At 32.5% G+C, this 23,513-nt stretch overlaps 1 protein-coding gene across 2 annotated transcripts; it reads right to left on the bottom strand.

The window, feature by feature from the left end:
* Nucleotides 1-17,925: 17,925 nt before the first annotated feature.
* Nucleotides 17,926-22,118, bottom strand: LOC140804384 (CBL-interacting serine/threonine-protein kinase 23). 2 transcript variants are annotated; one of them, XM_073160377.1, is made up of 15 exons: nucleotides 21,307-22,118; nucleotides 20,830-20,892; nucleotides 20,640-20,711; nucleotides 20,435-20,542; nucleotides 20,261-20,341; nucleotides 20,093-20,146; nucleotides 19,880-20,005; nucleotides 19,605-19,694; nucleotides 19,282-19,401; nucleotides 19,066-19,191; nucleotides 18,849-18,965; nucleotides 18,692-18,748; nucleotides 18,512-18,586; nucleotides 18,333-18,411; nucleotides 17,926-18,132 (listed from the first exon to the last, which is right to left on the bottom strand). In XM_073160377.1, the coding sequence occupies exons 1-15, from the start codon at nucleotides 21,511-21,513 to the stop codon at nucleotides 18,116-18,118; spliced, it is 1,392 nt and encodes a 463-aa protein (XP_073016478.1). In that variant the 5' UTR covers nucleotides 21,514-22,118; the 3' UTR covers nucleotides 17,926-18,115. The 2 variants fall into 2 exon arrangements, with proteins under 2 accessions (XP_073016478.1, XP_073016477.1); XM_073160376.1 differs by having other exon boundaries at nucleotides 17,926-18,140; nucleotides 21,307-22,117.
* Between the last annotated feature and the right edge of the window lie 1,395 nt (nucleotides 22,119-23,513).

Consider the following 23,513-nt stretch of genomic DNA (forward strand, 5'->3'; position numbering starts at 1 on the left):
TCTTTTTCGGATTTGTAATAATGCATGACAGAGTGACACTGAAGCAGAGTGGATTAGGATGGGAGAGAATGATGGGGCCTTCCTTCTCTTGATTTTTACCAAAATAAATGACTCGTGTAATTTATTACGAGGCTAACCGAGATAGAGACATCTTTTGTGAAAGAGTGAGTCTCATGTGAGACCGTCTCACGCAGGGCCGTGCCTATGTAGAGGCATAAGAGTCCATTGACTCATGCCCATTTATTTTATGGGGCCTATAATTTTTTGAAAATTTTATTATATATTAGTATATGTTTTTCCAACATAAATATATTATTTTGGGTTTTTTCATAACAAAGTCATCGTCTTCCTGTCAAATATTCAATATTTCTTGCAATTATATTATTAAAAATATGAATATTATAATAACTACTTTTGGTAGGTTGATATCTCCATATTTTTATTATAAAAATAACAATTATTCTTTTTGTTAATTTCAATTTAATATTTCATGTATCTATTCTATTTTATTAAAGTTGAGGACATGACAGTCACTTAGGAAGGACACCAACTTTTTCTTCCAACTTTGTTTTTATATGATAATAATATTACATTTTAGTTTTTTTAAAAAAAAAAATTTCAACACACACTTTTATTTTTATTTTTTTTTATTTCAACAATTCGAATATCAATTTAATCCCTGCATAATTTGTCAAATTTCACTTTAGTACATCGATAATGATAAAAAAGACTGTACACACACATCGCGTGTGCAGAGTAACTAGTATTTCTTAACTCTTAACCCGCATAAAAGAAAAAAATTGCTCTGCCTACTCAATGTTTAATTAGTGGACAAAAATATTTTTGACTCTATCTTTTAGCTCGCGCAATTCTTATGCCCAAACACTACTAGTTCGTATGAAATATTTGACTATAGAGAACCTATTTTTTATTCGTTTATTTTTTTTATTAATTTAATATATTGATTTAATTCAAAAAATTTGTTATGGAACTAAAAAATATGAACACATGATGAGAGAATTTTTAAAAAAAGTTAGACTCGGGCCCAAAAATTGCTAGGATCGGCCTTGGTCTCACGGATCTTAATCTGTGAGACGGGTCAACCCTACCCATATTCACAATAAAAAGTAATATTCTTAGCATAAAAAATAATACTTTTTCGTGGATGACCCAAATAAGAGATCCGTCTCACAACTACGACCCGTGAGACCGTCTCACGCAAGTTTTTGTCTTTGTGAAATGGTCTCACGAATTTTTATTTATGAGATAGATCAACTATATCGATATTCACAATAAAAAATAATATTCTTAGCACAAAAAATATTATTTTTTCATGGATGACCCAAATAAAATATTTGTCTCACAAAATACGACTTGTAAGAGACCGTCTTATACAAGTTTTTGACACGGAGAAATTTAGAAAAAATGAACATGATGAATCATTTTTAAAAAAATAAAATTAAGTGTATTTGAAATATGAGTAGGTCTATGAGACGGTCTCACGAGTCTTTATGTGTGATACGAGTCAACCCTGATATTCACAATAAAAATTAATATTTTTAACATAAAAAGTAATATTTTTTCATGGATGGCCCAAAAATAGATCCGTCTCACAAAATACGATCCGTGACATCGTCTCACAAGTTTTTTGTCTTGAAACATATAGCATGATGTTATTTTTTAAAAATAACTATTGATTAAGATTAGATAACAAATACCTCTTGACTCATGTCTCGTGAATGTTCACCGTTTGGATTTGGTGCAACATCTTCGCTTCCTTGCTTTTGGTTGTTCTTCGTCGGAGTAGTATGGATGTTACAAAGATAAATATTGATATAATATCGGAAAATGCTTACGTGTCCGACACTCCGCCCATTATTAGACTCAAATAATCAGATATTAAGATCTAGCGTATCAAGATCAAAGTTTAAGAAATTAATTGACTAAAATTCAAACGTTAGCATACCCAAAAAATTATTTTCACTTGTTTGGAATTATAATCCACTGTTATTAGCATAAAAAATAATATTTTTTCATGAATAACTCAAATAAGAGATCCGTCTCATAAATACAATCAATGAGACCATCTTACACACGTTTTTGTCATAGTGATATTATATATGTGCTTGAACAAATGCGTTAAAAAGAAAGTAGGAGACGAATTGGTTAATATTAAGTGATTTTTAATTTCTTTTAACTTTCTCGTTGACTGGGGAAATGAATTGGTTTATGGAATTCATTAAAATTGCATTTATTGAAGTTTTGGCCAGTGAAATTTGATATTTAAGAGACTGCAAAAGATAATAAAAACATTTATATTTAATAAATGCACTTTTTCTCAGATTTATTTAACAAAATAATTAATATAAATTTGAAGAAATTTTTTGAATATATTTAAAGTGAGAGCTGAGAAATGAGAGCCGTTGGTCAGTGATATATCTCACCTTTTACTTTAAGATAATTATTATCAAAAGTGATGTCCACTTTTACTTTTACATAATTATTATGATTATGAAATTAAATCCTTGTTTTAAGATATTGTAAAATAAAGAAATCCTTCTCCATTCCACGAATACTTTCTTAGTGAGTTTTAAAAAAGTACTAAATATCTCGACCGATCAAATTTATTTCTAAACTTGTCTCTAACAATTTATTCATGACAACAAAATAATGTGATATCGTATTACAAATCAATTTTCGAAACAGATCTATAATTCAATCTGATTTATGAAAAATATTATTTTTTTTTACATATATGAATCATATTAACTTATTTTATTGATAAAGATATGTCAAAAAATTTTATTTAAAAAAAACATACTTTTTATTTATTTGCTTTAACCTGTCGGCCCGAGTAGTTTGCTCATTCCTTTTCTTTCTCGAAATTAAGATTATGCCTAAAGCAGGTGCGCACCAACCCGTGTGCGATGCGTTGGAATTTTACTTTCCAATAAACTTCTTTATATATATATATATTCTTTTAACTCAGATTTAGAATAATTAATTATAAATAATAATTTATAATATAAAAAAAATGAAATCTACGACCAAAACTGAAGATGAAATCATAAATTCCTTAGTAGTTATGGTATCGAGTATCGACAGATTGATAGTTTAATTGTTTAATATAATCTAACTTGATAAATTTAAATAAATTAAGATTTAAATTTTATTGCTATTTACGTTCTATGGCAGAGAAGGAAAAGTGATATATTTTGTAGTATAATTAATTTATGAGATATAAGATATAATTGATATTGGCAAAAACTTGTGTGAAAAGGTATCATGGGTAGTAATTTGTGAAACGGATTTCCTACTTGGGTCATCCATGAAAAAATATTATTTTTTATGCTAAGAGTTACTTTTTATTGTGATTATCGGTAGAGTTGACACGTCTAACAGATAAAGATTCGTGAGACCATATCACAAAAGACCTATTCTTTGATATTTTGAGATATATATGACTAGCACAACCACTATTTTTCTCTTATTATCCTTTAAATCTTTTTATTTATCGAAATCGTGGTCCACTGAACCAAAAATATCTGTTTTTGAAATTTATGTTGTCAATTGTTCATGATAAAAACCAATAATACCATAAACAAAAAATTATATTTAATAAAAAAAAAGATTCGTTTGATTTTCTTTAGAATTTATTTATTTTTAAAAAAATCGATATTGGATTTTCTGATCATAGAGTTTTTGAATATAGTAAATAATCAGGTTGAAATTCATGTACTAATATAATAATGACAACTAGTGGATGTTGCACATATTAAAGTAGCTAATTATGTGTATAAGTTATAGCATGATGTTTAAGCATCCCAATGTAAAAAGAAAATATTATTTAATAAAATAATGTTTTTATAATAATAATAAAATGTAAAGAGACTGAGAATATAATCCGATTTGAGTTAAATAATTGACAACATAATCTTAAGCGACCTTGTCAAAAAATATTTATCTAACAATTTAGCTGAATAACGTGTTGCAGACTATGCCTTAGTCATCAGAGTGTTTACCCATTGCATAATGTAGAATGAGAGAGTCATATGGGAGATCGTTTCACAGATCTTAATTTGTGAGACGGGTCAACCTTATCGATATTTACAATAAAAAATAGTACTCTTAACATAAAAATTAATATTTTTTTATGGATGACCCAAATAAAAGATCTGTCTCACAAATACGACCCGTGAGACTGTCTCACACAAGTTTTTGCCACGTGGACTAACAACCACAAATTTTCAGCTCATAAAAAAGTAAAATCAACCTTGTGATCATAATCAATATTTATATATAATTTTCAGCTCGAGGTTATTGAACATTCTGTTTTATAGTTTTAGTATGATATTTATTAGAAATAAAAAAAACAAACTTATTTTTCTTGATAAAAAGATTTTTTTATATCCTTATATTTTAAAAAATCAAAGACAATTGTCCATTTGAAAGAGATGTTGTGTCTTATTATTGTTAGAAACAATGTCCTAAAATATCACCAATCTAATGTAATAACTTACTTTATAATTCTGAATATATAAATTTGTTTATTTTTTCACACAAATTTAAAAAATTATTAAAAAACAAAATTTATAAATAAATTTTTTATATTTTTTTCTTTTAATTTATCAAAAAAGGGTTATATTTCTAAAGGGTTAGATGTAAAAGTGAGATTATATATTTATGACAATCGGAAACAAAAAATCAGCGATATTTATTTATATTTATTTATTACTATTGTCCATATTTATGTTTTCAGACAAAAATAAATTTGTCCAGCTCTGTATAAAGGACAGGTGTCGGTAATGGCGACACGCACATCGGATTGGAAGCTTGTGATTGATTAGATAAAGGGATAAGGGGCCCAATTGTCATTTCACTCTCTTAGAAAAGTAAACGTTAAACTGTCGGCAGTTATTATTTTATTTAAAAAATAAATAGTATCTCTTCCCCATTTCCTGGCCAAACCACGTGTGATCTTCGTCCCCACCATCTCCACCTTTTTCCTCCTCCGTTTTTCTCGAAGCCTAAAAAAGACGGTTGTCGCTGCTCATACAACGGATTAGCAATCCGACGCTTGAAGCCTACCTCAATACAATTTTGTTTTTTGTTTTATTCAACGTTTCCCGATACACATTTTAGCCACGTACACTCGTTTATGTTTTGCGATTTCTTCGTCTCACGAACATATATCAATGAGACGTATTTAAATAAATAATACTAAAAAACGTGTTCTTTTGCAAATTTACAAGAAAATTGTAAGAAATTATTTTTTTTGTCAGAATATGTATCTTGTGAAACCGTCTCGTGAACTTATTATATCCATGATACGAGTTGACTCGATTCAAATCTAAAATGAAAAATTGATATTTTTAGTATTAAAAACTAATAATTTTTCGTGAGTTGTGATGGGTTGGGTTGAATATTTATATCGCAAAATTGACACGTAAAAAATTCTTATAATTTTTTTAGTTGAAAGTTGAAATTTGGCTTCAATTTCCTCGATGGCTATTGGCTATTAGATGTGTGGGCCCATTAATCATGTATTGGGACAAGGTAACAATTAGGCCCATATATCATGAAAGACTTCAGATAGGGTGAATATGAGAAAATATCATATATTTATTTGGAAATAATGAGAGACGTATAAAAAGATCTATTAAAATAATGAGAGATTTTGAATAGTTGTACACTGATTTTAGAATTTTCATTTTGAAATAGACAAAAATTTGTATAAGACGGTTTCCCCGGTCGTATTTTGTGAGATACATATCTTATTTGAGTCATCTATGAAAAAATATCGTTTTTTATCCTAAGAGTATTACTTTTTACTATGAAAATCGCTATGATTGACCCGTCTCACAAATAAAGATTCGTAAGACCGTCTCACAAGAGACATACTCTTTGAAATATTAGAAATGAAGATATAATAGATATTTTGAATGAGTCTATCTATATGTGGAAGAAGTTTATCAATAAGAAAATACTATATTTTTAAGATATACGTGATAGTTTGATCGTTATATTTGAAATAATTATACCAATGAATTGGTATACGAAAATACTATTAAAATATTAAGATGTAGACTAGGAAACTAAACATTTTTTTTTATAAACTTGGAGAGCATGTTTTTGATTTAGAACATATTATGTTATAATATATAAAAATATATTGGACAAGATTATCATAACGGAGGCGACCACAACTAGGGGCGGATCTAGGATTTTGACACTGGGGGGCCGCTTACAAAAGACAAACAAAAATTTAGAAGGGAAAAGACAAAAATTCTACGGGTTATATTGAACAAAACATCAACCGTACGCTTCTTAACAAGAGTATAACAACTACCTGATATGGACGAAATCGTTTAAGGAAATGTTCGACAAAGGCGGTATATATTGAAAAATAGCGACGGTTTTCTTAAGAACCGTCTCTATATAGCGACAGTCAAGCATGTTACCGTCGCTATATAGCGACGGTAAAGTATAATACCGTCGCTATATAGCGACAGTGATGAGAAGCCCGTCGCAATATAGCGACGGTTTTTGCAAACCCGTCGCTATATTGCGACGGATTTAACCTAACCGTCGCTATATCGCTATATACTAAAATTTTTTTTATAATTTTTTGGGGGGGTCGTGGCCCCCGTTCGCCCTACACTAAATCCGCCCCTGACCACAACGTATATTATGAAAAAAGTAGCTTTTTATTCACTATTTGAGACAAGATGGTGATTTACCGGAGAGAGAGCAATCCACGTTTTTAAATGATTTCAGGTGAAAAAATCTGAAAACGAGTGATACTCACTGAACAAACATCTAATAATATTATTTAAAATCAAGGCATCAAGGTCAGAGGTAAACCCGTGCATTTTCAAGAACCGTAGTACTAATATCAAAACTAAAATATTTTTTTGGTTTAGTTTCCAAAATCAGAACCAGAATCTTGAACGTATGATCCGGTTTCCGTCCCCGAAAATAAGGAACACGAACCACAAGAAACATGAACCATGATTGTAAATTAATTTAAAATTTTAAGATCTCATAATATATAAAAGTAAAAGTATAATTGTTAAACAATTAGTTTAATTGTCTCAAATTGCTATTTTTATATTTAAATATAACGAATAAATTTCAAACGGTTCGAAACTATTAGAAATCAGAATCGGAACCATACCCAAGTGATTTGGTTTTGGTTTCATATTTAACTAAAATTGGAAGCATCAGCCTTCGAATTGTGTTCAAGCCTATCGAGAGGGAGTTTCAAATTGTAAAAGTTCAATAGATGTATGTAATAATATTTTTCTTAATGGATTGTTGAATAGTTTTGTGTAGCCTCATGGTCTAGGATGCACCATATCCCCACTATCTATGACTCATCCCTAGCCTAAATGGAAGACGAGCTCATCAAGGGTTCATGTATTCTCCTATAAATAACAGGTTTGAATATTCAGTTGATTCATTCACTATATTGTTTTTCAGCAGCACCCTTAGCTACTCTCCACTTATATCCTCAGTCCCTGACTTGAGCGTCGAAGGGGATACGTCAGGATACCCTACTGGCCCTCTTCTAACGGTCTTATTCGTGATTTCAGGCTCGAGACAATTTTGAAACCTGCATCTGGACTAGTGACACTTGCTGGAATCAGACCCTAAATTTCCCGTGAATATCAAACTCATGATTATTAGCTCGTTGTATTTTAAAATCTTGAGTACGCATATCTCTAAAACGCATACAGAAAAAGATGCACATTTTCACGATTTGAGAACATATCGAGTTAATAAATATTTTTCTTCATGGGTTTTTTTTAACAATCTTGTTATTGTTGTGAAAAAGTAAAATTTATGGTAAAAAGTAAAAATCTCAAACTCTCAAAATTTACCAAACTACACACTTTATAATATTTTTCTCTCTACTCAATTGTGATTTTCTTCACAAATGAGAGATCTATTTATAGAGTTTCATTACACATAATCCAAAAGATAAAACACATCATTACCTACATCATCACACACAAATTTCTAATTTTACAACTCTTATTTTCAACATTCAAATATTAAACTATTATTTTTCAATATTCAAATCATTTATTTTCAACACTCCCCCTTGTGATGATGATCATGATACGATGATGTCTTCATTACGTGTTTTGTGCTGCCTCGTTAAAAACCTTACTTGGAAAACCCATTGGGATAAAAACCACAGTAAGGGAAAAAGAGTGCAGTCACGTAAACTCCCCCTGATGTTGACATGAACAATTCTTCACAAATTTCGTAGATTGCGCATCCCAATATTATATATGTGTTTTCTGAATATTGACGTATGAAGTGCCTTTGTGAAGAGATCTGATGAGTTTTCACTTGATTGAATGTGACGAACATCAATACATTTATTCTTCTCAAGCTCCTTGGTGAATGCGAAGAACTTAGGAGGAATATGTTTAGTTCTGTCGCTTTTTATGTATCATTCTTTCATTTGAGCAACACATGCAGCATTATCTTTGTAAGGACCGTGTATCGTATTATCGTAAATCTCATATGATTATCGATAATTAATGAACTTGTCATGTGATTATACATTTGATGTATATTATGACAATGAAATTGGAAAATGAATATTGAATATGAATTGATGTTGTACGAATTGATTTGAGAGGCCGGACGCCAATTTAGTACAAACTTAAAATTTGTACAGAACATGTGGCGCCCGGGCGGTAGAAAATGACCGCCCGAGCGCCAGGGAATGAAAACTTGATATTCGGGCAAAACACCTCGCGCCCGAGCGGTAATTTTTGACCGCTCGAGCGCGGTGTAAGTTGAAACCGGGGGCAGAACTTCTCGCGCTCGAGCGCGAGAATTCCACCGCCCGAGCGCGACTAAGATGAGGATAAGAATTGAAATTTCTTTCTTTCTTTCGTCAATTGTTTTCAGAGAGTTCGAGAAGGAACGAGAGATTCCGATTTTCTTTCTTCCAAATCGACTTCGAAACGCAGTCTAAACGCGAAACAAATTATATATTTGTTATCTGCGCGTTGAGGGCTTCTGACTGAGGTAATTTTCTTCCAGTTCCATCAGCTTTAAATATCAAGGTGCTGGAATATTATGTATTTGAAGTTGAATTTCTGATATGTAGTAGAATATCCGACAATAAACTCGTATCCGAAGTCGGAATTGAATTATGATATGATTATGATTTGATATGAATTTTTGAAGTTTCAAATGATATTTGAAACTCATATTAATGATTTTGGAGTATGTTATTGATTGAAATGAGTATGTAATTGATGTAGATAAAGTGTATCTTTCAGCTACATCAATTGGAACGAAGAATTGAGGTATGTTGCGACCGGGTAACATACGACAGGTATCTGTATTATATGATATATGATTGGATTGATTTGATTGGATTGGATTGGAATACGTGTCTATGTGCCTATTTGATGATTTGATGTGGCATACATGACATTGAGATTGGAGTATCGATGTATAAAATAAATGTTTTGTTAACACACATCATTTTATGCATACATCGATGCATGACATGCATGTTGAGCTATGATCCTTGGATACCCTGATATGATTTGATTGGATTCCGGGGTTTGTGAACACAATCGCTATGCCGGTATTATATGACCCGTAAAGCATAGACAATTGTGGCCCCATATGATTGGATATGAGATGTGGGATTGACGACGCTTCGTCGACGTTGTCATATGTGTATTCCCATATCGGCCGGTGTGCCAGCTCGAGCATTGATTTGATTTGATAGCGATTCGATTGATTCCGACATGTGCTCAGTGGATGGGCATTTGACCTGATACCTCCACGACATACATGCATTGCATACCATATATCATTGTTTAGATACTTGTGGTATATATTGTGGTTGTTCCATACGGAGCTTTGCTCACCCCCAAGGGGGGCTGTTGTTGTCTTTGTGTGTGGACAATGGCAGGTACTCCAGGATATCAGGAGACCGGAGAGGGTACTTCTGATGGGAGCCACAGCTTGGGCTGAGGTTTTATGTTTATGTCTGATTCCCAGTATATATGTATATGTACCTATATACCGGGGCATGTCCCGAGGATATGAGATGTTTGTATGTGATTGATTACGTGTGGGCGTGTTTATGATTTGAGATTAAATACTATTTTTAGTATTATAAATCTAGAAGAGATGTTTTGGGCTCGTCGTAAAAGAAATTTAAACCCGTTTTCCGCTGTGATTACTTAACCCTAATCAAATTGTGTTATAATAACGATTAGGAGCTAAGGGCCCCACAATCTTCATATAGTATCACAGGATTCTCATCGAATGATAATCCGCATGAAATTTGGATATGTTGGGTCATTGATTTTAACCACACACATTCACGACTTGCTTCATGTAGTGCAATAATCTCGGCATGATTTGATGAAGTTGTTACGAGCGTTTGTTTCTGTGAACGCCAAGATATTGCAGTGCCTCCACGAGTAAATACATATCCAGTTTGAGAACGTGTCTTGTGTGGATCAGATAAGTATCTAGCATCAGCATAACCAATTATACTTGGATTAGCATCTTTTGAATACAGAAGTCCCAAGTCTGTCGTTCCTCGTAGATAACGGAATATATGTTTAATTCCGTTCCAGTGTCTCTTTGTTGGATATGTGCTAAATCTTGCCAACAGATTCACGGCAAAAGATATATCAGGCCTTGTACAATTTGTAAGGTACATAAGGGCACCGATGACACTTAGATATGGTACTTCTGGACCAAGAATATCTTCATCATCTTCACATGGACGGAATGGATCCTTTTCTATGTTTAATGATCTAACAACCATTGGAGTACTTAAAGGATTTGCTTTATCCATATTAAAACGTTTAAGGATCTTTTCTGTATAATTTGTCTGGTGAACAAACATTCCACATTCTTTTTGTTCAATTTGTAAACCCACACAATACTTGGTTTTTCCAAGATACTTCATTTCAAATTCTTCCTTCAAGTATGACACAACTTTTTGAATTTCCTTATTCGTTCCAATGATGTTTAAATCATCAACATATACAGCAATAATTACGCATCCGGATGTTGTTTTCTTAATGAAAACACAAGGGCATATTGAATTATTTACATATCCCTTTTTCATCAAGTGATCACTTAGTCGATTATACCACATTCGACCTGATTGCTTTAACCCATATAATGATCTTTGTAATTTCACAGAATTACATTCCCTGGGTTTTGAACTTTGTGTTTCAGGCATCTTAAATCCTTCAGGGATTTTCATATATATATATTACTATCAAGTGATCCATATAAGTAAGCTGTAACAACATCCATAAGACGCATTTCTAAATTTTCAGATACCGTCAAGCTAATCAAATACCGAATCGTAATTGCATCCATCACAGGAGAATACGTTTCTTCATAATCAATTTCAGGCCTTTGAGAAAAACCTTGTGCAACAAGTCGAGCTTTATATCTTACTATTTCATTTTTCTCATTTCGCTTTCGAATAAAAACCCATTTGTATCCAACAGGTTTTACACCTTCAGGTGTAAGGACTATAGGTCCAAAAACATTACGTTTATTTAGCGAATCTAATTCAACATGGATGACATCTTTCCATTTTATCCAATCCTGCCGATTTTTACATTCACCAAAAGATTTTGATTCATGATCTTCGTTATCATTTATGATGTCGATTGCCACATTATAAGAAAATATATCATCAATTTCATCTATATCTTTTCGGTTCCATATTTTTCCAGTATTAATGTAATTGATAGAGATTTCATGATTCTCGTCAGTTTGTGGTTCTGACAGAACATTTTCATCATCATGTGTTTCTTCAGGAACACCATTCTCTATTTTGTGATCATCATGTGTTTCTTCAGAAACATCATTCTTTATTTTGTGATCATCGTGTTTCTCTATGAATTTTCTTTTTCGAGGATTTTTATCTTTGGAACCGAATGGCCTTCCATGCTTCAGGCGTTTAATGACATCATGAGTATCTTCAATTTTTTTCTTTGGAATTTCAATTCGAGCAGGGGCATTTGCAGCATGTATATATGATTTAGTTACCTCTTTTGTGTCTGAAAATGCATCTGGTATTTGATTTTCTATTCTTTGCAAGTGTACAATTTGTTGTACATCTTTTTCACATTGTTTTGTTCTTGGATCCAGATGTAACAATGATGATATATACCATGTAATTTTCTTTTCGGTATGTTTCTATTCTCCCCCTAACATTGGGAAGATTTCCTCATTAAAATGACAATCAGCAAAACGTGTTGTGAACACGTCGCCTGTCTGAGGTTCAAGATATCGAATGATTGATGGACTATCATAACCGATATAAATTACAACCTTTCTTTGAGGTCCCATTTTCTTTCGTTGTGGTGGTGCAATAGGCACATACACCATACATCCAAAAATTCTCAGATGAGAAATGTCTAGTTCTTTACCAAATGCAAGCTGTAATGGGGAGCATTTATGATATGCACTTGGTCTGATGCGAATTAATGAAGCATCATGTAAAATTGCATGTCCCCATATAGAAATAGGGAGCTTTGTTTTCATAATCATTGGTCTAGCAATCAACGTTTAATCAATGATTCAGCCAATCCAATCTGTGTATGTACATGAGCAACATGATGCTCAACAATGATTCCCATAGACATACAATAATCATTGAAAGTCTGGGAAGTAAATTCACCAGCATGATCAAGTCTAATTTTCTTGATTGTATAATCGGGAAACTGATTCCTCAATTTTATTATTTGAGCAAGTAATCTTGCAAATGCAACATTTCGAGTTGACAATAAACATACATGTGACCATCTGCTGGAGGCATCAATCAATACCATAAAGTATCTGAATGGTCCACATGGTGGATGGATTGGTCCACAAATATCACCCTGAATACGTTCAAGAAACATTGGTGATTCAGTTTGGATTTTGACTGGTGATGGTCTTATAATAAGTTTTCCAAGAGAACATGTTTTACATTGAAACTTATTATTCTGAAAGATCTTCTGGTCTTTCAGTGGATGACCATGTGTATTTTCTATAATTTTTCGCATCATTGTTGAACCAGGATGTCCCAATCGATCATGCCAATTGGTTAATATCGAAGAATTATCAACTACCATGTTTGATTCAATGGGACTTATATGTATATAATGCAATCCAGTAGGGAGCATTGGTAGTTTTTCAATCACATATTTCTTTCCTGATTTATATGTGATAAGACACATATATTTCTCATTCCCTTCGTTCATTGTTTGAGTATCATACCCATGGGAATATATATCATTAAAACTCAACAAATTTCTTTTCGATTGTGGTGAATATAAAGCATCATTGATAAAAAATTTTGTACCATTAGGTAACAAAAATTGTGCTTTACCACATCCTTTAATCAAGTCTACAGGACCTGATATTGTATTCACCGTTGTTTTTGTTGGTTTTAGTTCCAAGAAATATCTTTTATCTCGGAGGATAGTGTGCGTTGTACCACTATCGGGTATGCAAACTTCAGCTTTGCTCATAGCATTTTCCATATTTGAACTTCAAAAAAATATGCAATGAAATAAATTACTGGCAATATATATTTAAATATAACACACATCATAATTATACAATAAAACATTATTCTATGAATACATGAAAAATAAATTATTGTACATTTATATTCTACCATTGTATTGTTCATTTTCAGATAAATCATTCATAAAATCACCAGCATCAAAATGAGTTGAATCACTCAAACGGTCACTGCGTTCAGTGAAGTTGGTCTCCTTTTCTTTCCCCTTTAATGATTCTTTATAAAGTTTACAAAGGTGCTCAGGGGCTCGACAAACTTTGGACCAATGTCCTGGAGTATCATATCTGTAACAAGAACTTTCATATCTTTTTGAGTGATTCTCATTAACACTTGTATTCTCATGATGCCTTTTCAGTGGATGGTTTGGGACGCTCTTTTGAGATGAGTTATAAAAATAACCATCTCTATTATTTTCAAAACCACGGCCGCGTCCACGACCATGATCACGTCCACGTCCACGTCCACGACCTCGACCAAAACCTTGTCTTTGAAATTGATTTTGGTTTCCAGGTTTAAATTCATTTTTACTTACAGCATTTACTTCTAGAAATGCTGTTGATCCAGTGGGTCGAGACTGATGATTTCTCATTAATAGCTCGTTGTTTTTTTCCGCCACAAGAAGACAGGCGATGAGTTCAGAATATCTCGCGAATCCACGTACTCTATATTGTTGCTGTAGAGTAATATTTGATGCATGAAACGTGGAAAATATTTTTTCAAGCATCTCAGATTCTATGACATCGTGTCCACAAAATTTTAATTGCGAGATTATTCTATGCATCGCCGAATTGTAATCACTGACTTTCTTAAAGTCTTGGAATCTCAATGTATTCCATTCATCTCGGGCGGTCGGAAGTATAACTTCTCTTATATGTTCGAATCTTTCTTTTAATCCCTTCCACAAAGCCATGGGATTTTTTTCAGTCAGATATTTACATTTCAATCCATCGTCGAGATGCCGACGCAAAAATATCATGGCTCTTGCCTTTTCTTGTGACGTGCATATGCCATTTTCTTTAATGGTCTCGCTTAGACCCAATGACTCAAGATGCATTTCTACATCTAGAGTCCATGGCATATAATTCTTTCCCGTGATGTCCAGCGCAACAAATTCGAGCTTTGTTAAATTTGACATGGTGGTACTAAAAAAATTACGATGCATTTTATTAGTTAATAAATATTGCAATACAAAGTAACGGATAAACAACAAGTACAAATATTTGTAAAAATAAAAAAAACGCACGAAGAGGATATTCTCCGTTAAATACAAGACTCGTGAGTATGATAACCAAAATAATTAAAAATATCCTTGAGAAAGCCATCTTCTTTTTTTCTTCGAAAAATTTGATGATGAATAATTTTTAGAGAAGAAGAGAAAGTTGGAGTGATTGAATGTGTTTGTGAGATCATATTTATAGGGCAAAAACTAGCCGTTTTTTTTACCATTTATGACCGTTGGTGTACAAAAAAATGAAGGTATGTATTTGTATAATTTTATGGTAATAATATGGTATATATAATATTAGACATGTTTAAATAATTATGTATATCATATCATAATATTATAATGAGTGTCATAATTTATTTTGTTTAAAAACCTTATAGGCTTTTATACTTGTCGTATCCCTTACCGGGAGGGTGGGATGTCGTCTTAACATCCTCCCAAGATTTATAACAAGTTTATGAAAAATTTATTTTTATTATTTCTAATAATAATATTATATTGTATATTAAATAAATACACAATAAATAAATAACAGTAAAACAAATATTATTACTTTTGTTACCTTTTTCTTCTGTTTGGAGTTTGGAAAAGTATGTAGGACTTTTAGAGCTTCGTGCTGATAACGTGTTGTGAAAAAGTAATAATTATGTTAAAAAGTAAAAATCTCAAACTCTCAAAATTTACCAAATTACACACTTTATAATATTTTTCTCTCTACTCAATTGTGATTTTCTTCACAAATGAGAGATCTATTTATAGAGTTTCATTACACATAATCCAAAAAATAAAATACATCATTACCTACATCATCACACACAAATTTCTAATTTTACAACTCTTATTTTCAACATTCAAATATTCAACTATTACTTTTCAACATTCAAATATTCAACTATTACTTTTCAACATTCAAAAATATTACTTTTTTTATTTTAAGTATAAGTATGGACGATCCATCTCATGAATAAAGTTACGTGAATCCGTCTCATAAGAGACTTACTCGACAGATATTAATAAAAAAGTGGGTCTCATGTGAGACTGTCTCACAGATCTTAATATGTGATACGTGTAAACTCTATGGATATTCACAATAAAAATTAATACTCTTAGCATAAAAAGTAATACTTTTTTTTGAATGACCCAAATAAAAGATCCGTCTCACAAATAAGATCCGTGAGACCGTCTCACATAAGTTTTTGTCTTAATAAAATATATGGTCTCATTTTCTTCGTATGGATAAGATATATATGATCGTCCTCTCATATTTAATCGATGAATTTGAAGAGTCCATTGCTATTAGGACTACGTAGATTCAATCATACGACTATGATAAATGAGAATTTTAACAACTCAAATTGCGGACGTCTAAATCATTTTGGATCTTGAATTTAGATAAAGATTCGTGAGACCGTCTCACAGATAAAAATTCGTGAGACCGTCTCAAAAAAAACCTACTCATCTTACTCTATTTATACTAGTAGTATCGGTACATGCGTGATACCCCATGGATGGACCCACTCCCACTAGGCCCAAACCATATTTGGGAGACCTGGCCCATCTTCAACCAAGGTGGAAGGCCAATGACAGACCCATGTATTCTCCTATAAATACCAGGTTTGAGTGTATGATTCATTCACGATATTATTTTCAGCAGCACCCTTAGTTGTTCTCCACTTATATCCTCAGTCTCTGACTTGAGCGTCAGAGGGGCTACGCCGGGACACCCTCCTGACCCCCTTCTAACGGTCTTATTCGTGATTTCAGGTTCAGGACCATTTCGAAACCTGCATATGGATTAGTGACACTTGCTGGAATCAGACCCTAAATTTTTCGCGAGTATCAATACAATGCGCATGGTTAAAAATTAATTAATTAGTCAAAAATATTTTTTCGATTAGCATGGGTAGACTAGTTTATCAATCTTTTAAGTTTTATGTGGATTAAGATATACATGGAATAAATTGTAAATTACTTAAAAATAAGAGTTGTTTTTGTGACAAGTAAGTAGACAAACTAACGTACCAAAAATAATTTACTATAATAGCCACATTTTTGTAGAGAACATAATAATCACATTTTTAATAATATAATAAGAGAGAACTTTTGATAAGAATACATGAAATAATAGTATTCAATTACGATTTGGTAAATTTTAGATAGTTCCATGAAATTTTTATATTCAAACCATGAATTTTGTTTTGATTCAATTTGGGCTAATTTATATTACTACTTTCAAGTCATGAGTTTTATAATAAATTACAACATGAGATATTACAATTTTAAAAAATGACAATTTGACACTTGATAAAAGCTAAAAGAATATTTTATTTGATCGTAAGTAAAGACTTGTATTACTTATAAATGTTACAAAATTTTACAACTCATAAAAAAATTTAAATTTTTAGGGTTACAGTTATGTTTATTTATACTAAACTACAATAAATAAATTATCAATGTAATCAATAATAATAATAAAAACTAAAAATAAAAAAAAAATACACATGACATATATCCATGAAGAAAAAACAAAAACTTGTATAAGACGGTCTCAAGTGTTGTATTTTGTGAGACAAATCTCTTATTTGGGTCATCCATGAAAAAATATTACTTTTTATGTTAAAAACATTACTTTTTATTGTGAATATCGGTAAGATTGACCCGCCTCACAAGAGACCTATTCTTAATAAAAATCATACTAAATTAGCAACATTTATTCATGATTTTTTTTATATTAATATAATCAATTTAGTTTGATTTATTTTTATCCAAAACTTAAATCATATTAATTTTTACAGTTTGTTTGATTTTACCAATCCAACTCGTGATTGATTGAAGACAAAAATTTGTGTGAGACGATCTCACGGATTGTATTTCTGAGACGGATCTATTATTTGGATTATCCATGAAAAATTATTACTTTTTATACTAAGAGTATTACTTTTTATTGTGAATATGAATAGAATTGACCTGTCTCACAGATTATGATCCGTGAGACGGTCTCACATGAGAGTCACTCTTGACTGAAAATCAATCCAAATCAAACGTTTTGGTTTGGGTTTACGGTATACATCGGTTTGGATTCAATTTCAAAACATCCCTAGAATGAAATATAAAACGCAAACCAAGTACAAACAAATATAGTGAAAAGAGTGACATCAATGTCAAATTATTCAATTACTTTGTATGCTAATAAGGCAGCTCGAAAGGCGAAAGGTTTCACAAAGAAACGAGGATCACAAAAATATAAGAAAAGCACAGTCCACACTGAAAACTAGTCGTGCCAAACACCAAGATCAAGACTTCAAGATACCTGCGCACCTGAAATAAGTAAAGATCAAACTTCTAATGAGTTTACATGTTTGGAAAAAAGGTGAGAGCCTACAGGATGGACCAGACTTTAAACACGCCCCCTCTAAGTTCATCATCGTACATGAGGCGAATTACATCTCGTAAAATGAGCTGCTCATATGCATAACCAAAACAAAACGCAATTCGTATGAAAGAACTAACCCTCATTCGCCTCTTCTTTTATTTCACTGGTCGTCTTCCACACGATATCTTTCAAGCCAGTTGACAGGTTCTTATAAAACTGCACTTGAAAAGAAATAAGATGTTTACCCTCATAACTATATATGTTGCGATAATTTGTTCTTTGAAGTTAAATAAGAACTTGGCAATTGTAGTGGCACCTTGTGAAATTCCAATGTATCTCCTCCAGTCTTGCGAAGCTCAACCATGTGAAGTGAAGGTGCCACTTCAAGAATCTGCACGAGCATTAGTAGAAGATCAGGCCAACAAACAACAATAATACTATTGCTTTCACATCGACTCCCGGGGACTTTATTCAAGGATCTTTATACAGTACATACCTCTGTAGCAACTGATAGATGACCCTTGCGTCCCGACTTCTCCCCATGAAGTTTCATCTAAAAACGATAAAACATTGAAAAGTAGTTAACAGATGGAATATTTGCTCAGAATGTTTTTGACAGTACAATAACAAGTTTGTTGTGAAGATCAAATCACCTTGTAGTTGTTTTTCTTGACATCAAAACCCATCGGCGCAGCAGCTTGCTCGATTTTCGAGATAATCTCATTAGCAGGACACTTGGATGCAAATCTCGTTTCTCGTTTAACAAGCCCCTATAAAATCAAAGAATATATCAGACATCTAATTGATATTTTCATAATGGGGCGATTCAATGCTTCTTTGTCAAAACAAATGTAGTAAAGTAAACCTAACCATTTGTTTTTCAAAGAGTGAACTGAGATTAAGACCCTGGGACGTAGATATAAGCTCAAAGGCGTTCATGGTTACAGGTGTTGAAGGTCGTTCCTCCCGCCTCTCAACGACAAGGTTAGGAGAGTCCTGAATGTAAATTTGCGTACTTATAGAAAATCATTACATAATATTAAAACTGGTGCAAAACGTGCATAGGAGAAATGTGTCAATACTTACAGTTGCTGCATTAAAAATAGCATCGATATCATCAAGATTAACATCTTCGCGTTCAAAAACAGGAAGCTTATATCCTTTCTTAAACCAATCATTCTCAAGAATCTCAGCAATTGTTATGCGCTGGTTCAAATGGCAAAACACACGATCATATAGCAATTATATAATCAAAATATTTAGAGCACATTGGCTGAAATAGCCATTAAAAAATTGATTTCTTCGATTGAAAGAGTTAAGAGTCTCGGATAACTTTTTTCTCATTTTAAATTTCGAATCCTGCTTGGGTCGGTGGGTTTTAGTGACAAGCCTAGAAAAAGCGAACATACAGTCAACGGATTGGGATCCAAAATTCTTTTGATCAATTTCTTTGCACCAGAGGAAAACCATGGAGGAGTGGAGAAGTCCGCCTTAAATATCTGCAGTCAATCAAATAGAAAATTACTTTAAGTTTGTATTTAGAAGACAAACAACACAAATGATCTCAGCCACCAGAATCCGCAAGAAATGCCAAACATAGGCAGAAAACAGGAAAAACATTTTTCTTCATGGAGTCCCTGGCCAACTAGAATTATTAACAAGATGATAATCAATGACCAGTAACCTTCTTGTACAAGGTCACGAGGTTTGATTCTTCAAAGGGTAAATAACCAGCCATAAGAACAAAAAGAATAACACCACATGACCAAAGATCTGCCTTAGCTCCATCATAACCCTTATCGTTTATAACCTAAACGATACCAAAATGAGATGATCAAAGAATAGTTCAGAAAACAAAAAATATGCTGTCTTGAACAACTAATTATTAATTGCAAACCTCTGGAGCAACATAGTTGGGTGTACCGCATGTAGTGTGAAGTAACCCATCTTCCTATCAACAAGATCGAGAATTTGGACTTGAGAATCATTTTGTCCATCTAATTCTAGAGTTTACTATATAAACAAAACATTGTACAGAGAAGAGAGACGGAAGATTCAAACTAACCCGAACTTGCTGAGGTAGTGCACTCAGTCCGAAGTCAGAAACTTTAAGAACTCCTTTAGCATCAAGCAGCAAATTCTCCGGCTATAAATCAAGAAAAAATAATGAAATGACACCCAATTTGTATTTGATAAATTATCGGTAAACTACAGATAAATGAAAAAATGGCAAATTTGCCTTAAGGTCCCGATGATAAACGCCTCTGCTATGGCAGTAATCGACAGCATTAATGAGCTGGTGAAAATAGGCTCTTGCCTCATCTTCTTTCAGCCTCCCTCTGGTAGCCTGGACTCACAGAGAACATCATAATATGCACTTGATTTATATAGAATATAATCGGATTGCCACTATCACATGTAAGCAAAAAGTCTGTGGGACATACAATTTTGTCAAAGAGTTCACCACCGTTGACGAACTCCATAACAATGTATATCTTGGTCTTGCTGGCCATAACCTACAGGAGAAGATCTTTGTTTGTTTAACAAATAAATACCAATTTCAAATGCTGTAGACAAAATCTAAGAAAAATCAAGGGTTCCAAAAATCTTTTGTCTGATCAAATTTCTACCCACCTCGTACATCCGAATGACATTTGGATGCCTTATTAATTTCATGGTTGAAATTTCACGCTTAATCTGCAAATGGGATAGAAGATAAAATTTAACAGCTGATAAAATTAAAGAAAAAAAAAGTGCATTCTCATCCCACGAGCAACTTCAATCACCAGCAAGTTGATGAGATAATCAAATCAGGAAAAAAGGAACCAATAAATTCCACTTATGATAAGGCAAAAAATATCAATCAGAAACAATTTACTCCATCTTCAACAAAAACTATATATAAGATTTTCATTATTTTTTCGTTTGATCCAATCCAAATTTTTACACAATCAAAATCACTAACGAGATGAAAAAGACATCAAATCCAAACAGACTAGCAAAGACGCCAATCGTCTAACAAAAGAGTCCAAAAGAAAAAAAGGAAGAGAGTAAAATCACAATTCAAGAATCTGGAAAGATCCCACCAAAAATCAAGAAAAACAACAGCACCTGACCGATCATCTTGTGCTTGAGAACCTTCTCCTTATCAAGAACCTTGATAGCCACATTCTCACCCGTCTCCAAATTCTTTGCAAATTTCACTTTCGCAAAAGTCCCTTCCCCAAGAGTTCTTCCCAGTTCATATCTCCCCACCCGAGTCCTCCCAGTCGAACTCCCAATCCCTCCAACACCACTTGATTTAGATGCCATCACCATCTGGAAAAAATCTCTATATCTGTCTCTATACGTCTATGTAAAGATTCGACCAAAATAAATTTCGTTCTTTCCACAAATCCCACGATTTCCTTTTGACACACTACCCAGATTTCCAGATACAAATCCCATCCATTTATCCCCCTTTAACGCTCCTCTATCAACGGATAAGGGTCCCTTTCTATGGGTTTTCTTGAATACTCTACCCTAAAGCCTCTTCTTTTTGCAAGGTTGCCACACCTGAGACTTCGCAACACTCATCTTTTGTTTCCTGAAATATAAATTCTCTCACAAAGATATAAAGGGAACAAGAAACCGATAAAGGGTATTCAGATCACAAACTTTTCAAGATTTCCGCTCCTAACCCGGGAAAATTTTCCAAACCAGAAAATTGTAGCGCAGAGGCCATTAATAATCATCGGGCGGAATAGTTTCACATATACTTGGACAACAACAGAAAAGATACGTGAATGATTGGATTTGAGGTGGGATTCGGGTGTCTCGGATTGTGTCGGGAGTCCTGAAGTTTCTAAGAACCGGAAAATTCACAACAATGAATTGCTAAAAACAAAAACTTTGGTTAATGTTCGCTTATGAAAGATTAATTTTTTTGAACATACTTAAGAAAGATTAATATAGGATTTATGTGAGAAAAACACACACCATATATATAGACACATACAAATGTTTTAGATTGAATTTGTTGCCTTTCGTTTGTACATATTTAATTAATCTATGGAGATTTTTTAAACAACTATTATTAAAAAAATAATATAATCATAGGAGTCTACCAAAATAAGATCATTTTAGTGACGAATGTAGCAGTGAAAATATGTACAGTATACTTCCTCAGCTTTAGTGCACAACACTAATTAAAACAAAAAAACAAAAAGAATCTACTTAAATGGTATCTTTAGTTTTGTACATGATTTATTGGGGATCGATATAGAATTTAGTGGGGAATAATAAACTCTTTTTTTTCTTGATATTTTTTGCAAATGGTGCTAGAATTTGTTAGAGATTGTAGCTAATCTTGTTCGAATGTAAGTCCAGCAGATCACAATAATAAGTGCGAAAACGATCTGATGAAGTAAGGTGAAAATAATAAAACAGTAGTAAGTAGACAATGGTTGTTTATGGAAGTTCGAAGATGAAATCTTCTACGTCTCCCCTCATTCTGTTTCCAGAAGGTATCTTCTAGCTCAACTTACAGAAAAGCAGTACACAGCTTCATAATATACATATGATCCTCTGAGATCATTTTGTACTGCTGTTTCTTCAGCTCTTCAAGCTAAATACTTTACTATATCTTTAAGAATAGTTTGTAATTTGGAAAATAGATTTTCCGGAACGTTGTTGTATTGTACTGTAAAATACAAAGTCTTTTAATGATACCTTCTGGAAACAGAAGAACGGGAGACGTAGAAAATTTCATCTTCGAACTTCCATAAACAACTATTGTCTACTGCCTACTGTTTTACTATTTTCACCTTAATCCATCATATCATTTCCGTACTTATTATTATGATCTGCTGGACTTAAATTCGAACAAGATTAGCTACAATCTCTAACATGATTTTAGCACTCTTTGCAGAAACTATCAGTAAAGGAAATAGTTTATTCACCCCCTCTAAAGTCTATATCGATCCCCAACAAGATTGTCTCTTTTTATTTAACAAAATTAAAATTAAAGAACATTTATTTTTCTTTTTTCCTTTACAAAAGAGCTTGTGTGATATGATATAAACTCAATAGAGGTATCATCTCAAAAATATGTCTATTGAATGTTGTAATTTTTTCGAGTTTATAAATAATTCTTTATTAGTTTGATATATCAATGTGATATATTTATAACATTTCTGATCTCTTGAGAAGCCGATGTCTACGCCAACCACTCTACCGACAAAAAAACTAGAAATTTCATTAAATCAATAATTTTTTTGATATTATATTCAGTGAATGAAGAATCATTTTGAGTAAATTTTAATTGATTGTTGTTTATT

The sequence above is a fragment of the Primulina eburnea genome, chromosome 11 (genome assembly GCF_022965805.1).
Source record: "Primulina eburnea isolate SZY01 chromosome 11, ASM2296580v1, whole genome shotgun sequence".
NCBI lineage: Eukaryota > Viridiplantae > Streptophyta > Magnoliopsida > Lamiales > Gesneriaceae > Primulina > Primulina eburnea.